Source organism: Lonchura striata, chromosome 8, assembly GCF_046129695.1.
Source record: "Lonchura striata isolate bLonStr1 chromosome 8, bLonStr1.mat, whole genome shotgun sequence".
In the NCBI taxonomy this organism is placed as follows: Eukaryota; Metazoa; Chordata; class Aves; order Passeriformes; family Estrildidae; genus Lonchura; species Lonchura striata.
Genome location: NC_134610.1, coordinates 20,008,005 through 20,026,697, shown reverse-complemented (window position 1 = coordinate 20,026,697; position 18,693 = coordinate 20,008,005). Strand labels below are relative to the sequence as shown.

Below are 18,693 nucleotides of genomic sequence, written 5' to 3'. Positions count from 1 at the left end.
AAATATTGATCCTAAATTGTCAACTCAAATAATAAATGTGCTTCTGGTTCTCAGAAACAATTACCAATAGAAGTGAAAGCTGTTACATTTAAATAATTATGTCCAGAAAGCAAGGTACATCCACATCCTCTGCTGTGGATGATCCTGCATAATCACAAGACATCAGGAAGCTACCACAAGAAGCTCTAGAAGAGTGTGAACTTGTTTTAAAGCTCATGTCAACATTCCATTATATTTGGAAAGATAGATAAGATGCAGAAAGCCATAGAATCATAGAAAGCTTGGTCTGGAAGGATTTTTAAAATCATCTAGTTATAATCTTTGGCCATGTGCAGGGATGTCACCCATCAGACCAGATTGCTCAGGGCTCTGTGCAACCTGACCTTGAACACTTCCAGGCATAGGACACCAAAAACTTCTCTGGGCAGACTATTCAGTGTCTCACCACAATCTGAGTAAAGAACTTTCTAACTTCTAATCTAAATCTATCCTCTTTTAGTTAAAATGGTTCCCCCTTCTCTTACTGCTATCTGCCCATGCAAAAAGTTGCTCTCCCTCTTTTTCCCAAGCTCCCTTAAAGTACTGGTAGGCTGCAATGAGGCTTCCCTGAAGCCTCTTTTCAGGATGAATAACCCCAGCTCTCCCAGACTGCCTTAGTAGAAGAGGTGTTCCTGCCCTCTCACCATCTTTATGGCCACCTATGGACTCCAGCATGTCCATGACTTTCCTGTGCTGAGGACCCCAGAGCTGAACACAGCACTCTGGGTGGGGCCTCATGAGAGCGGAGTAGAAGAAAAAAATCCCCTTCCTTGACCTGCTGGTCACTCTTCTTTTGATGGAGCCATGCCTTCTGGGCTGCAAGTACACACTGTTGGCTGATGTTCAGCTATTCATCCATGAGAACCCTCAAGTCCTTCTCATAGGTTAAGAGTCATAAAGTCATAGGTTTAATCATAGGTCATGAAGTCACAGATTAATGAATTTAGGCCTGACACTAAACATCATTAAATTAAAAAATATAAAACTTTTGCTTAGGTCCAACACTGAATATGGAGATGGGCACAAGCAGAGGAATTAAAAATAACATTATGAAATAAACCTGAAACTGTCTTCAGTCCTTGTCTGCAAAGACAAAAACATCATGGTCATACAGTTGCAATGGATGTGATAGTGCAATACAGAATGTAAGACTGTAAACCCTAGAAATCCAGCAGGGGTAATCTCAATTCCTCCTGTCTCAGTTAACTTCTGGAATCCAGTTTTAAGGCAGAATTAATTGTGTAACTCACTGTACTATCTGGAGAACTGTATTCTACCTTGTCTCTTCTCCTGATCAGATGATAGATATTTACATCCTTTGTTACCTTTTTTTTTGTTTGGTTGGTTTGGTTAGCTTCCAAAACAGAAAATAAAAAGGGTCACTGAAGAAAAGGTTGTTCTTACAAAAAGGAAGATTTACCTTATTTCATCTGGTCTCTTTATTTTTATTTTATTTTATTTCTTTATGTTCCTAAGCATAACAAAAAACGATGTTGCTAATGATATAAAGCACTGCGAACTGTGATGCAATAATATGGGCAGTACATCAAAAGGAAATTGTTGGTAAGTGTTGCCATTCAAAAAGATGTTGCGTTTTAAAACAGAACGAACTGTAATTCTCCTTTCAAATGCTCTAAACTAGAATTACACTTTTCTCTGAAAAACTAGATAGGAGTAAAAAAATGCCATGGAAAACAGCAGGACACTTACCAAGGCTACCAAGCCTTCTGTTCTTACTGAAATTGAACGGTATATTTTTCATTTTTCATACCATTTGCTTCTTTCTCTATTGTGCTTGTCTGCACAGGTTTTCTTCTTTGATGGCATATTCCCTCTTCACTCCACTTCTGGCTTGGTTTTAATTCTATGATGTCTGTCCATGTCTGTCACACATTTTCCCTACATGTGAAGTTCTGCATGGTTTAATCCACCATGGTCAGCATTTTCTGCCTTACTGTTATAATCACTTTCAAAAAAAAGATTAGATTGGTTCCTCTTTTTTTCTCTCTTTTTTTTTTCTCCTAGCAAGTCACACCACAAGTGACTACAATTCCACAAACAAGTTACAGAATTTAAGGAGAAAATTGGCAGATGCTTTCTGCCTTTGCATATTTATTCTGTGGGTGGGACAAGAAGAAAGAGTTCTGTGAATTAACAGTGATTTTCTTCAATTTGTGGCAATGATTAGTTTGTGTGGCATGCTACTACCATGTAGGCAATCTGATTTTGAAAGCGCTAGGTTGTAAGTTGCTTATGATGATGAAAGACAATAATGAAAATCCTACTTAATTTGCAATGCCCTGAGACATGTCTGCCTATGGCTATCTGATGACTATGTTCTTCCCAGGGAATGTTTTAAAGTAGACTACAGATTACAAATAAGAGTACCTATATATAGTCATGCAAAATTTAATTTTTCTAAAGCAGTTAAGCTCCTTTGGATATGAAGCTGAGGAATTTACCCTTCTTTCCCCCTAAATCAATGATCAAAAGACACAAAGTGTGAGCCTGGATATGCAGTCAGAAAACTGATATATACTATAAACTTGAATTTACAGCTGTTCTGAATACCATTGCAAGGGGAAATCCTTGTGAGGAGATTAAGAACTTCCAATTTATCAGTTTCTTATGAATGAAATATTAATTGGAAGCACATGGACAACAAAGAGATGAAAGAAATTTATATCACTTAGTCTCAAAGTCTGATGAGCAAAATATGAGGGATTAGACCAAAGTGGAATCTTGTTCCTGTGCCCTTTTGGGACATTAGACGAGACAGTATGCAGACCTGAATTCTCCTGTCTTGGAAAACAAATCAACAGGTCAAAGATTTTTGTTACACAAATACCCCTATAAGCAATTTTTAACTATACCAACTAGTTGTTCTTAGTTTTTGAAACTCTACCTATGCTGCTGCTAAAATTAGCTCTTGTTTTTTTTTTTAGAGTTGCAGAAAACTTACTTGTTGCTTTGTTTTTTTCTTTTCTTTCCAAATAAGCCCTTTAAAACTGACAAGTTTGCTGTTATTCATTTGATAGTCATGCTCTTTATCGTGACTAAGAATATGCAGTAAAAAACAGCATTAAAAGAATGTAGAAAAAACGATTGCACCAGTTTGCTGCCGGGCATTTTGGTGTTTGCAAATCCCAGAACTGCAAAAAGAGGCTGGAACAATGTATTATTTTGACTGTGATTTTTGTGTGTTTGCAGGCGGCAACATTAACACATTGGTGAGACAAAGTCCCAAGAACAGCACTGCACTCACAAAGCCACAGACAAAGAATCGAAGACGCTCTTCCTGGGACAAAAAGTACCTGCAACTGAAGGTAAAGAGCTGGCACAACTTTCCAATTTTTTAGTACTAGGCAATCACACTCATAATTTATATTTGATTCCCAATAAAGTGTAAGACAATCAGATGAAGAAGGACCTATTAAAGCTGATTAAATCTTCATGGGTATTCTTATTGCTATTCAGCTTGTTAGTCATGTCTGAATTCTCCCTGTCAGACTTAGCCTGGTAGGGCAGACCAACCTGACAAGCAAGAGGCAATACTTAGTAATTACATAGTTGTGCTTCTTGCCTTCTCACTTTGTTCATTGCCTATGTTTTCATATATACAAGGCAGGACTAACCTTAAGGACAAAGAAAAGGTACTGAGGTATTTTTAGGAAAGTAAATATTAGAATTCATAAAACCCTTGTTTTATACATGTTGTGTTACGATTCAGATATGCTTGTTGCCTGCCTGACCACACAGATGAAAGCAGCTCCTGATTTTCCCAGTGGTATTAGTAACAATACTTCCTGTGATTTTGCTACTCTGACCTTCCCTTGGGGGAAAGGTGTTATAAGCCAGGAAGGTGTGGGTGTAGCACTATTTTTCTGCTGTACTGCCAACTCTTGAGCACAACAACTTTTTCCTGTAATTATCTCCATAAGCAAGGAAGATCCTCAAGAAAGATTATCCTTGCCTGGGGTCAGAAAAGAGCTCTGGAAGCTCACAATTACTGCAACGAGCTAGTATTGGCTATCACTTTACTCTGCCTAATCATTAGAATCATCTGAGGTTATCCATGAGATAGCTGAAATACAAAATACTTCTAGTGAGTAGAGAGAAGTAATGATGGACAGCCAAGTAATAGAATCATTGTCATGAGCAGAGCTAATGAGTAAGTCATGTGAGGCATTTTTTTTTCCACCCAAATGCCTCAGAACCAGTTAATGATTTAGTGAACGGAATACCTATTTATCAAACTGTATCTATGAGTAACTTGTAGTATCTATATCTTCACATATGTGGTTGCAAACATTTTGTCCTCGGTATCTATCCTTTACTTGTCAGAGATATTTCAGTTTGTTTTTTTTTTAATTTGCATTGATTAACCATGCATTTTACATGCCATGGTTTGGGTTTCTGCTGAGCTGTATATGATTTTCAGCAGCTAACCACAATCTACTAGAATAATAACTCAAATTTAGAACAGAGGAAAAAAAAATCCAAACCCTTATAAAATACATTAGAATTTAATTCATTATGGTACTTTTTGAACTATCTCACACACTTCATGTAACATTCTCCAACATCACATTAATTATGTTACTGTTTTACTAGCATGTTATCTCTTCACAGTATCTATGAAGAACAACAAAAATTATCTGTGAAAGCATGCAATATCTTCTAGAAAGATGTGAAATTCAGCTATTACTACTCAGTGTGGGGAATTCAATAGAGTGAATTCAGATTTTTAAATACCAGCAAACACTGAGAAATTGTTTGGCAACATACAGCTAGCAGATTAAATCATAGCTCTATAAAACCAAACTATTAACAGTCTTAGACTTTTTCTTACAAAATACCCAGAAATAAAGAAATTATCTAAAATTTTCTGATGTGAGAAAAAGTTTAAAAATTCTGCAAATTGGGAATAAAAACCATCATGAAAATATTATTATACTTATTTTCACTGCATTTTACACTAAAAAAGTTTACTTAAAAAAATGGTGTGGCTTTTTTTAGAAACAGAAGAATAATGAATTAGGAGCAACACTATATGCCAGAGTACATCAGTCATCTGAGATATGCTGCTGATTTAGACCACTAGTAACTGTGACAAAGTAACAAAAATAAGACTGATAGGGAATACTTAAAAGAATTTTCAAACAATAACAACAGGACAGTGAAGTGCTGCATGACAAAAAACAACTACTCATAAAGATACAACCAAAAGAAGTGTTCAAACAAATCTGTATGTTGTGAATAGAAAATGAAGACAAAGAGCAGGGAAACAGCAGCTTAGATCAGGATATTACAGGTTAAGAGGAGAAATTGAACCCCTATTAAAACCTACAGGGTTTTGGCACAGCATTATCATATACTTATTTAATTCCATTAAATTTCTTGGATTTCTTACTATATTTTTTGATATTTCAATGGGAGAGTTCTGCAATCCATTTTTATCACAATGCAGTCATTACAAGCTGAATTTTCAACTTGTTTTATATAGAACAAGTACTGAGTTGTCTCTGGAGAACTCTATTGCAATTTATCTCTGCAGTTTACTTGCATCTTATTTTATCTCTCACCTCTGATACTAATCAGTCATGGCTGCAGGTCAAATCTTTTCGCATTGGAAGCAATCACAATAACGAATCCAGAAGTAAACCAGCCTATAATGAAATTCACTGCCTAGGGCTAAACATAGAGCTAACATGTGTTTAACAAATCAAAGCTTGTATTTATCACTTGCCACTGTTTGTGTCTTTGCCTGTTGGAGGGGAAAAAAACAATTAAGAAGCTGTGCAGTAAAGAAAGATTTATGAACAGCCAATTTCTATTCAGATTTGTTGGTCTGATACTTTGGCAAAATTCAGGCTGCATATCATGCCATTACAGAGTAGCAAAAGATTTAACAGAAGCCATTGATGAGTGAATCAGTTCAGAATGCAAACAGCATCACTGCAAGTCTCAGCTGAAAAATTTACACAAGGCCAAGAAAAGTGCAACTGATGTTATGTATGTTTACAGTTATATTTTCTAAATTCACACTAATTTATATGGTTAAGAACTGAAATCCTGAAAATGAGTTACTGTTTCTCAGCCTAATGGCTAATGAAGCTGAAAGGCTCCAGAAATTCCAGAAAGTGAAAATTCAGGATTTCCACTGGGTGGGAGGTGATGATTCTTCCTGGGGGCTCCTGCAGGGTCCCACCATGTGTATTGCAATGCACAGTACCAGCCTCACCAGAAGTGTCCATCTACATAACCATGCAGCCTCGCAAACCTAGAAAGGTGAATATCCTTTCCTATAATGATAGAAACACAATCACAGAATCAACTAGGTTGGAAAAGACCTCTGAGATTGAGTCCAGCCTATGCCTGAACACCACCTTGTCAATAGACCATAGCACTGAGTGCCACGTTCAGTCTCTGGGGACAGTAACTCCACCACTTCTCTGGGCAGTCCATTCCAATGTTTAATCACTCTTGCTCTGAAGAAATTCTTCTTAATGTCCAACATAAACCTTTGCTGGCACAGCTTAAAACTATGACCTCTTATCCTGTTGCTGGTTTCCTGGGAGAAGAGGCTGACTTCCACCTGGCTACACCCTCCTTCCAGTGAGTTGTAGAGACTGATAAGGTCTCCCTGAGCCTCCTCTTCTCCAAGCTAAACACCCCCAGCTCTCTCAGCTGCTCCTCACAGGACTCGCTCTCCACACCCTTCACCAGCTTCACTGCCCCTCTCTGGACCTGCTCCAGCGCCTCAATGTCCTTTCTGAACTGAGGGGCCCAGAACTGGACACGGCACTCGAGGTGTGGCCTCACCAGTGCTGAGTACAGGGGGACAGCCATTGTCCTGGCCTTGTTGGCCACACTATTCCTGATACAGGCCGGGATGCCCCTGGCTTTCCTGGCCACCTGGGCACACACTGGTTCTTGTTCAGCTGCTGTCTACCATCACCCCCAAGCCCTTTCCCACTGGCCACTTTCCAGCACTCTGTCCCCAGCCTGTAGCACTGCATGGGGCTGTTGTGGCCAGTTTGTAGGACCCAGCAGTTGGTCATGTTGAACTTCATGCTCATCGAGCCAGCCTGTCCAGGTCCTTCTGCAGGGCCTTCCTGCCCTCCAGCAGATTGACACTCTGACCAAACTTGGTGTTGTCTGCAAATCTGCTCATGGTAGACTCCATCTCCTCTTCTAGATCACCAGTAAAGATATTAAACAGGACTGGATCCAACACTTATCCCTGGGGGACACCACTAGTGACCAGACACAAAGTGGGTGCAGCACCAGTCTCCATCACTCTCTTAACAATAATTACTGCTTTGAGACATGGCCTTACTACCTGCTTATTTTCTTAAGAGAGATCGTAAAAAGTATTTTCTTATGCGGAATTTTACTTATACATTTGCAAGATAAAATGAATTATCTGGAAACATGATTTCCATTTACTAAGCCCAAAGCATTTATCCCAGGTGTGATGAGATCAGTAATCCAGTGACATTCTTTTAGGAAAAAATAAGAAGAAGCCACTTTTTATCCTGCACATGCCCAGTCAGATTTTGGTTCAAAAACCACAGAACACTAGTAGAATATTTTCACTGGAAATTCATTATACAACATACCACATCAGCAACTTCTCTGTTGGAGCCTTCAGCTGCAACATGGCTAATAGTAATTTGTCTGTTACAGTGTGGTATGTTGTAGGAGAATACTACGGAGATCTCACGGGCCTCACACAGAGCTACAGCATAGTCAACACAATCTGATCATAATATATAACACTAATGTGGCCTTCTTAGAGTTCCTTGTAATGCTTAAACTGTCCTGGGATCATGCTATTTTATTTGCAAAACAATGACCAACTCAAACCTGACCCACTCAGAAAAATCACCTGGAACAAAACCAAATATTTTGCCCCAAACTCCCCTAAATCCCAGATATGAAGAAAAATTTTCATGTATTTTTTTTTTATAACCAAGAGACACGATTCTGCTCACTGTTATGATTTTACTGACTACAGTCAAGTTTTTCACTATTTGTATTCCCTCAGTGTAAGATTAGTCTCAGTGGAGAGCTTAAAAATGATGAAATGAAACTCCTGCTTAAACAACCAAAAGTAATTCTAGATAGATTACAAATTTTTTCCTTTAAATTCCTGAATGATAGGATTCTGAAAGGAATGGCATTATGTGTCAATATCATCCCATCTGCCAGTCACAAGTAGTTGAAAGTCCATGCAGTATTTCACACTACATCATGTAGCAGTGGCTTTTACTTAGGAAGGAAGTTTTGTTACAATGAAATCAAACAGGAAGCTGAGTTACACAAACAGCTGAACGGCTTGAATTCATCTCTCTCTACTTGCACAAAGTCAAGTGGCATCTTTCATTACAAGGCACACAGATCTTGATACCACATTTTGTGTGAGATACTGCCTGTTCTTTACTATACCTACTGCATTGGGATATTGCATTTCTGTGAATCCAAGGATAAAAACTGCCCCTCCAAGTAACTGCTGATTATTGCTTTGCCATAGCCGTTAACTTTTTTCAAAAAATGTAAAAATAGGAATAAATGAGACCAGAGTTAAAACTCTACTACATTTATCTACCATGTAGTGTAACATGCTTCTCTACATTTAAGCACCTTTCCCTTGAAAGTACAAGACATTGAATCAAGACTTTAGATTGAGGCAGTTTAAAAGTATTTTCAATAATAAAGTCTGCCACAAAGAACACTGTACTCTGAAGCAAAGATCAAACATCCAAGCCACTATTCTTTTTGGCTTGGGTATTTTAACAGGATCATGCTTCTTAGCATTAAAGTTGGAACACTTACTTAAAACTGGAGTTAAATCTCAACTTCTAATGAAGTCATCATTATTTTACATTTCTTGTTTAGGGTGATGAACCTGTAATTATCATCTGTGTGATGACAACCACAGAGTAACATTTTGAAAAGAATGTCTCCCATGCCCACAATGCCCCTACTAAAACTTGTCCACAGTGAGCAAGGTGGGCAGCAGCCTTCCTCCTCATCAAGCAGTAACTTGATATATTTAATTATATGCTTGTCCTCCATCACTGCAAAACCCAGTGACTTCATACATTTCTCCAAAGCCAGCAAAGCTACATTCACCAAATCCCATTTTATGATTGGTTTACCAGAAAGGAAGAGAAAAAATTATCAAAATAAAAAAAAATACTTATTGCAAGAAAAACATTAAAAATGGGTCACTGACTAATGGGACTCCAGCTTGAAACATGCCAAGCCCTAATTTCCACTAGTTTTGAAAATAGAAAACGTTAAAGAATCTAAAATCAAAGACTTTAATGAAATGGACTATTCAATGCCTCTGACTGTGGATGTAGACAACACTGAAGACTATACTTCCAGATCTCACAGAATCCTGGCAAATTTCTCTACTTTTCACAAAGTTTCAGCATTGCAATGTGGGTTGCAAGGTATAAACTGAACATATCCATAAGTCGCATTGTTCTCCCACAAGCGAATGTCCACGGCCAGAGACTATTTGTGTATTTTCTCACTTGTTCAAAATATTGTGCTAAGCATAAAAAATTACATCATTGTTTGGTCAATGCAGAGCTTTGATATTAGCTTTCCTTTTGCAAATATATTTCCTTTGCATCTCAGAAAATCTGTCACATTTACCTTTGAAGCAAAGTTACATTGGTCAATTCCCTATGAAGCACTCTTCATTAATATTTTCAAACATTCTCACTATCTATCTCATCCATGGGAATACCACTACTTGGCCTCTGGAGATTATATTATTTTGATTCCTTCAGTACTATATTGTGACTAGAATAATTAACTTCTGGCTTAATTGTTACTAATGACTGGACTCTCTGCCCTAGCATGGTGTCACAGCAGAAACACTGGAGGGAATTCTCAGCACTGTTACTGGTCTTGCCCCAGTGCTCTGGCAGAGCGCAGGGGAATGTCTTCCACTCTGCGCAGTGTAAAACCAGCCCCTGTGACTCTATAGAACCACAGCACATGCATGCACTTGCTGTGCTTGCGGTTTGGCCATACTGCTCCATCTTTCTATGAACTAGTGAGAAGGCTTTTGATGTGAAAAAGAGGTTTTTGTCTCTGTATTAAATACAGAATATAGATAGTCTTGGCATGATTTTTGTGGAAATTTCCTTCTCTATTCTTCCTTTGTCAATCTGTTATTAAGAACAGGCAGCCTGTGCTATTAGACAGCCAGACAACAAGATATGGGAGAATAGACTGCCAAATTAATACAAAAACACGCAAACTCATATCAACCACTTTGTCCTTTTGTGTTCTGCCCCTCTTGACTGAACTAAACCCTCACCTACTAAGACCTCAAGACAAATGAGCAGCCTGTCCTTCCTTTTGTGCTTAAGAATGCACACAGACTTCCTGCTTAAGCAAACACCAACACTGCTTCATAACTGGTCATGGACCAGTGCAGAAATCTGTCACATTCCCTTCCCCATTGCCCTTTGTATTTCAGGTCCAAGCATCACCAAGCTGGCAGACTAGTGTTGTCTGTAATGTAACTTCCAGAGAATTAAAAATCAGTCTCTAACATTGCAGAAAAATGTTTCACTATGAAAAATAACAGTCTCTGCATTGTTTGGACTACCTAGCGGGCAGCTTTTTAGTGTGAATAGCAGCTTATGTAGTATCACCCGAAATTGTAAAGCTCATACATTTTTATATGTGCTTTCTTGTTCCAAAGAGACATTTCCTATTTCACTTGGTTTTCACAGTAGGTGTAAAAATACTACCTGCTTAAAAGTGTACTTCATACATTAGGGCTGAATACAGACTGAGCACCAGGTGAAAGCATCTGCATCTCTGTATGCAAGCTGCGCTTTTAAAAGCACTCAAAGAGGTTACTATTCTTCACCAGGTTTACTTCCCTAATAGTTACTCACTGAAGTGTGATTTATATGATCATCTATCTGAATATTTTCATGCTTAACTAGCAAATTCCTTACTTATCTGTATTTGCATGCTTATTCATTTAAATATAGATGTCTCTTCAATAGTTAGGATCAATGTTGCATTTATCTCCTCTTCAAATTTTGTTCTTTTATCATTTCATATTTTTGAAGACACTCCAAACTACCAGGTAATGGTTCTGAATTGTGTTTGCTAAGGGTGTAATTCTGCCAGTTTTACTCTTATTGTTTTACCTCAGATACAAGATCTTTGATTTCAAGGAGACCAGTTGCAAGATAACAACATACAATATGCAGTGAGAGTAAAGATGATGGATTTGGGCCCTGACTGCTTCCCCCAAGAGGATTTGCTGCAATGAAGATATTTCTGTTTGACAGGTTTATTGTTTAACATGCAATAATTTAAGATAGCAATGCAAACTTCCCCTGCAGTTCCACACTACGGATTCAAAACCCATATGGACTGAAATGCATGAAGAGGGAAGAATGGATTTCTCAATCTGCTCTGTTTATATACTATTCTCTTTTTAGCATGGAAAGCACGTTATGCCAGTTTAAAAGAGGAAAAACATTCAATTAACAGAACAAAGTCCCTATAAATACCTATCTTCTTACCCTTACATTGTAAATTGTTTTACCGAACTCTGTAAAATTTAAACATATAAACTGCAGGATTAGGGCTTAATTATTCAGATAAATATTTGTAGATTTACAAGATGAAAGGTGTCCCATTAAATAAATAAATAGTAATGTTAATTAATAGCACAACATTATAAACAACTAATTTTCAGTATTAATCTGGAAATTAATTTCCTATCATATACATTTTGGCTCTGATTACAGATATCATATTATCAACCTACTTAATCTTAAACTGTGAAAGTTATTCTTACAGTCTAGTAATAAAGTCTGCATTCATGGATTTGCAAAGATAAGATCATTATAAAACTCATGATAAGAGAAAAGTATTCCGATAGGTAATGATTTCCTGGAATATCCAAAGATAAAACAGGTAAAATTCAAAAAATGTCAAAATGTTTTATTTTAAGTTTTTAAACTCTTGCTGAACATGGCAAAAGTAACATAACAGCAAATAAAAGAAAAAAATTGCACTGCATAAATTGTAGAATTATTGCAATGTTCCCATGTTGCTGATTGAAACTTTGTGTATGTGAACAAACTAGGTGTCTTTCATTCTGCCCAACGTGGGAGATTTCATTACCGTCTTAGACTTCTGAGGTTGGAAGGCAAAGAAAAGCTGAAGCTCTTGAAGGTAGATTTGATTTCATTAAAAGGGTATTTTGAGATTAGCAATGACATTTTTAACAGAAGGTGTATTTTAAAAATCATTTTACTTTTGCCTCTGTAATGCAGATACTTAAGGACTCTTTCATATTTCCAGAGTGAAAATGTAGAAGTGTAGAAGTGTAGAAGAAAGTTTTTCTGTTATGTTTCCTGCCTTTCAAAGGATTGTTAAATGATCTCATCAATATATAAAGCAAATTACATGTTGGCAACATATAGCTTATAAGCAGTATATAAAATATCTCTGCTACTTTATTATTTCTTACCTCCTTTTTTACAGGATGTTAAGAGACTTGAGAACTGATGGTCTGCAACTGTCTGGGATTGGCTAATTGATTGTGAATCATTAGTTTCAAATGAATGTTTTAGAATAAATGGAGAAGCAGAAATCTCATCCAAATTATTCTGGAATAAAGAATGCTGGTTTAGGCACAAAGAAATGTATTGATTTCACTTGCTTATGGTAACTTACAGCTGTGATCTCATAGAGAGCAACTTGCTATTTTTGAAGGCTCTCTGCAACATCTAATGCTAGATTTAAGTAACACAAGATTCTTGTGGCTTTCAGCAACACTGACTTAGCACCCATGTCACAAACATTTGTTTACTTTTTTCCATTTAACTTATTTATCCCTTTTCCTCACGCAGTTAAATCATAGCATGCACTGTATGCTGATTTGCTCTCATAGTTAATTTGTATCTTTAGAAAAAGCTATAGGAAGGTATTAATCTGCTTAACATTTCTAAGTACATCATCCAAGGGATTTTGTTTTTTTAATCTTACATATGCTCAGCAGAGTTACTGGCAAAAACTGTACATTTTCTCCATTTCATCCTTTCAACATCAAATGGTAAGCAGCAAAAATTGGATCAGACTTCAAAGACTATGCTGTGCTCCAAGTCACAGAGCGACTCCTCCATTTCACATATTGAATTCGAGCAGGATATCAAAGTGCTACCAAAGAACCTCAGGTCCTTACTAAAAAAGAGTCTCTAACATCTGTAGAAAGTGAAGTGCACAGACAAATCACCTCAGGGAGCAGCTAGCATTTATTCTCAGCAGCAAATTTCCAGCTTTTTGATTCTCTTATTCACTGTACCTCCCTGTCTCTCTACAGAACTAAAGTTCTTAGCAAGCAGGCTTTTGTCTCAAAGACTTCAAAACATCACTAACGGTTTCATGTTCCGATGGTTATGCCAAGCAGACATGAACACATTGCAGAACTGTAGACTCAGGAATTTGAAGTTATAAGGGGATGTTGTTTTAGAATATAAACTTAGTACTACCTTTTTAGTTTGTTTGTCAAGAAAATCAGGCACCATGGGAGAAGACTGGTTACTGGTTTGTTGCCTAAAAGCAAAGAAAAAGAAAAAAATTAGTTTAAATACTGTAATTTCTTCACTCTTACAAAAGGTTTACTGGCATACACACTTTTTTTGTTGATTTTCCCTTTTCTCCCTTCCCCAATTTCTAAATATGCACATACAACCAATTCAGAAAAAAAACCAGAGCAGTCCCATTTCTAAGAAAGTGCACACTGTTAAAACACAGCAACAGGTTATGAGCAATGAATTTGTCATTAAAAATGTGTGTGTCTGTGCAGATGTGTAAAATTATTTTATGAGAATTAAACAAAATTGAAGTAATGTATTAATTTGCTAAGATTTTACATTAAATATTTTTTCCCAGGGCTATGAACAGCTATTTTCAGAGAATTCAAACTTAGACACTCAAAATTTGATGGATGAGGAAGAAGTGAAACACATGTGAGTTAAGGACAGAGCAAGAAGTAAGATGTCTTACATTCTTTGTCTATATCTGTTACTATTTTACCATCACATTATGTCACAATAAAAATATTAAAGGTCAACTCCTACTTCATTAATGCTGATTGAAGTAACATAAAAACCTTCTGCTGGCCATGATCCTTGTTGTCAGGCCTTTGAAGTCAATGGATTTCTTCAACAGTAAAGTCCACTCAGACAGAACTTGTTTCAGAATCTTCAGCTATGCAATACCAAAAAAGATGCTACCAATTTCATTTAGTGGATCAAAAAAAATGAGGTTAATAGAAATTATTTGGTGTGCTCATGGTCCTCAAACTGGGATTAAAACAAAGAATTTTTCATTGTTAAAAGAATGAAGTTCATGAACATGGTAAATGTTCATATTTTCTGTAATGTTTCAATTTCATGAGGGAACTTTGGACTTGCATGTCAGGTAAGGGGAATTTAAGTCCCCCTTTATTCTTTGACATAAAGAAAGAGAAGAAAAACATTATTCCTAAAATGTGAATTGAATTTAGACTTGTGTTTTCCTTGGAGGAAATGAAGGGATCCATTTTAGAAATGCATTATCATTTAGTACTGGCACACTTCTTAAAGTGGAAAGTATAACATACGTCTAGGACTGTATTTTACACTGCATTTATGCATACACTATATTATCTGTAAAGTTTTTTATTACTATATATCTTGTATATATATTATTTAGATAATAATTTATTTAGTGGCACTGGTTAGACAACCTGCCACTTTCCCCTAAAATTTCCTCAAGCATTTGTTGAGATTATGCACTCCCCTTTTCCCCAGTATTTCTGAAAATAAGTCAAATACAAGGTAAAAATGATGAATAATTCTCAAATATCACTGTGGTGGATGTCAAAATCAAAAATTTCTGTCAGATCAGTATGTTGCAAATGGCCTACAATGCCAAAACCAGACTGAATCATCATATAAATTTAAATATTCAGATTCTGTAGTGGTTTGGATCTGGATCTAAATAAGCAGCATAAAAATAATCTCTGTCTTCTTCTAAAAAAATACACAACTGTCCCACAGCTAGAACCTTATATAATTGTTTAAAGCACAAAGGTAAAAATCAGCAACTCCCCTTCTGTACAAATTAAGCTAGCAAAAATCAGCCTCTGGAATTTGGAAGCCCCTAAACCCCAACTCTCTGTCAGGATGCCAGTGATGCTTTGTTTCTGATTAAAACAATCCTAATTTGGGTTGTATTTGCCACAAGGGAGCCCAACCTTCCACAGAATTACTGCTGCTACCAGAAGTATGCACTTGATTACTAGCTGCTACTCCTGAGCTTTTCATTGCACTTTTCTTCCCTTGTCCTGACAAGATGGGGAATGGCAGAGCAGCTTGGTGGACACCTGGCAGCCAGGCAAGGTCAACCCACCACAAAATCACACTGGCAGGGAATACTTCTGAAAACATGATATCAGCTGCAGATCTGGGTTCATGGGCCTGGTTTCAGTCAGGAACTCACCAATTTGCTGCTGACTGTTTAGCTACTGAGCTATATAATATGCCTCATTCTTCACATACAGACTGTCTATAAATCACTCCATTAGCAAGAAACATTGGAAAAAGAAGAAATATTGATTCTTAAGGTCTGTCTGCACATCTGTATAGTGTATAGACTCACTATCCTTTGCACTGAAAGCAGTTGAACCATAGCAACATAAATCTAGTAATGGAGATTAACTTATGTTGGAGAAAATATATCTAGTTTTGGAGTTACTCTGTCCATTATGAGTAATGGCACTTTAACTTTCATTATTTAAATGAGACACTACTAGTTATTCTACTAGAAATAATACCGTTCATTTTGCAAAAGCAGTATTTTATTGAATTGAACTAATTCAATCCTTCCAGTATGGGTAGATGAAATTTTCCAAAGGGATGAGAAGAAGGGAAAAAACACTAAAAAATTGTGCCCAAATTCTCATTTACACATTTAAAAATCCTTAGTAACTAAACTTAGGAACAGTAAAGTAATTAAAAGCTCGAGTGACATCAGAATCAGGCCTGTCGATTCTACTGCACACCACAAGGATTGCAGATTTCCTATCTCCATCACAAGCAATAATCTCAATATTTGTTATGATTAAAAATAGGAAAGTGAAGCTATTAAAGGAAACCAGAATGTCTTTATACCAGTTTTTCTTGTGGAAAGAAATGAAAATTCATATTCAAAAGATGCCTTATACAAGAAATTGCAATGTGATCTTGACAGAAACTGAAATCACCCAAGGAGGAAGTATGGGAAGGGTGTAATGGAATAAATCACCAAGACCCAGTGGCATTCTTCTGAAGATCCTGAAAAAAAATAGGTTTAAAATGTAGAGATGCAACCCTTTCAATCAAGAATAGAAACACATCAACATAGTGATTATTTTTCTTTTCCTTTTAATCAAAAGAATTCTTGGAATGTTTTGTTGTTGACTGACAGAGTGAGCCTCACTTTAGTGAGAAGAAGCCTGCAGATCAAGTAAAGAAACCACAGAAGAAGACAGAAGATCTTTTATATGAAACAGGAGACTTAACATCAAACCAGTTCCTAAATTAATTTGTGTTCATGTGACTGAAATAATGTTTAATCTCTCAGTGATACACAGAATACTGTGGTTATGTGCTAATCCACCAGTGCCCATGCAGGTAAATCCACATTGCTTGCTATTTCAATGGGCCTCCAGCTGTAGCAAACCGTTGAGAAATGAACCCCACTCATTTTTCAGGCACAGTGACAATGCTATTGCAAATAAAGCAGACACATGGAGAATTCCTCTAGATCAATTTCTATACTTACTCCCTGGTGGCACTACGATGCTATAAAAGCTGGCTTGCAATGCCAAACCCATTGGCACAGAAATATTACAGTTCAAGAAATCACTGTGTGTTTACAAAACATTAAAATTTTTTGACAAATCATAAGTCACCCCCCATTTTCAGAGAAAAATCAGCTACACCTATTTTTTTTTTCCATATATTTGCTTAACCTGATTTTAAAGACCTGCAGTGATGAAGCTGTCACAACTCTCCAAGGTAATCTACACAGGGTTTAACTCAACTTACCATTAGAAAGCTTTTCTTGACGTCTAACCTAACATTCTTGTGTTGCAATGCAAGCCCATTATTTCTCTCTTGATTCTCAACAGAATCAAGAGTTTTGTTTTCACATCAGCCTTTCATGACTGGAGAAATGATACCATATGAGCCTTAGTTTTTCATCTTTCTTAGACACCATCCTTTACCATGGTTTATAGAGAAATGTGATAATTTTTGCTGCCTATGGACTTTTCTTCAAGGGCAGTCTCTAATATACTACCTTAACCAAATCTTGACAGTGATGAGAAAATGTAATGATGCACATGTGAGTTGATGCATCCTCACTGCTAATGTACACTCCCAGTGTAAACTTTGGAGCACTATTGACTTTCATATTGCAGTTCATTACATTTCATGTAACTGTTTCTAATTTCAATCCTACCTTCTCAAGCCCTTGTACTACCACTTAATACTTACACAAATTTAGTAATCAGATTCTGCTTAATCAGTCAAGTCATTAGAGAGCAGAAATAGACTCATTTCTAGAACTTTGACTTTTACATGCATACTTCCTGTAGAAAATAAAAATGCGGATAATTATTCTTTGTCTATAATTTTTTAAACATGTAAATTAGTGTGCCTGCGTAGCTTTGTACAGACTCTCTTATATAATCTTGATTCTGTAAGGCTTGTGTGAATGTCATTACTGAAAATAAGGGTTTTGAAAACCTAAGCTGACCAAAGCCTGGACATAATACAAAACAGGTAACAAGAGAAAGATACAGGGAAAAAAAAATCAAATTAACTCAGTTCAGGAGTATGAACTGGTGTCGATGTCCGGTATCCTCTACTCTTAACACACAGAGCTCCAAAAGAAACCAAGGAGCAAGGGATACTCACTGACACACAATTATAGTCACAGACCCAACTGATGTGTAACAAAGTCACTATGTGAAAACAATGCCTTTTTCTATACAACACAGTATGATGATCACATACATGTAACTATCTTATACTGTGATGTTTAGCAGTCATTGAGCTATAGTACAGTGAGCTAGAGGAAAGTAATTAACCATACAGTAAGTGTTTTCCTGGGGAAGTATAAAATCAGTATTACTTAACACAATTTTCATTTGGGAAGGAAATGGAAAAGATGATGATGGTGGAACATGCAGGTTACAGATACTTTGATGAGATTCTAAAGGGATTTAAAGATATTTAAGAATGACAGCTCTGACTGAACAAGAAGATGAACAAGGTAGCATAGATTAAGGTCCTTAGTCATTGAACTGTAGATTAGCTTGCTAAGAAAGAATATTTATGAAAAATATATTCACTAGAGATCTGTCAATCTAAAAAGTTCAAATCACATGATGTTTTAGAAAATTACTTCTCACTTCTCCATATATTATTCCTAATTAGCTCAAAAGATCCCTAATACTAACCTGAAATTTTAGCTAGGCAATTGCAAAATGCAGCATTTTTGATTTCTGCAATGATCAATTGCAAAATGGAGGCAGACGTTAAGTAAGGTCGGTGT

At 36.6% G+C, this 18,693-nt stretch overlaps 1 protein-coding gene across 2 annotated transcripts in view; it reads right to left on the bottom strand.

Annotated features, from left to right (window-relative positions):
• Positions 1-18,693, bottom strand: part of MYO3B (myosin IIIB) — a 171,710-nt gene that overhangs the window by 30,908 nt on the left and 122,109 nt on the right. For both annotated transcript variants that reach the window (XM_031505414.2, XM_077785039.1), the window contains 2 exons: positions 13,596-13,659; positions 12,575-12,713 (listed from right to left, as the gene is read on the bottom strand). In XM_031505414.2, the coding sequence (XP_031361274.2) occupies positions 12,575-12,713; positions 13,596-13,659 (203 nt within the window). The remainder of the gene's footprint in view (positions 1-12,574; positions 12,714-13,595; positions 13,660-18,693) is intronic.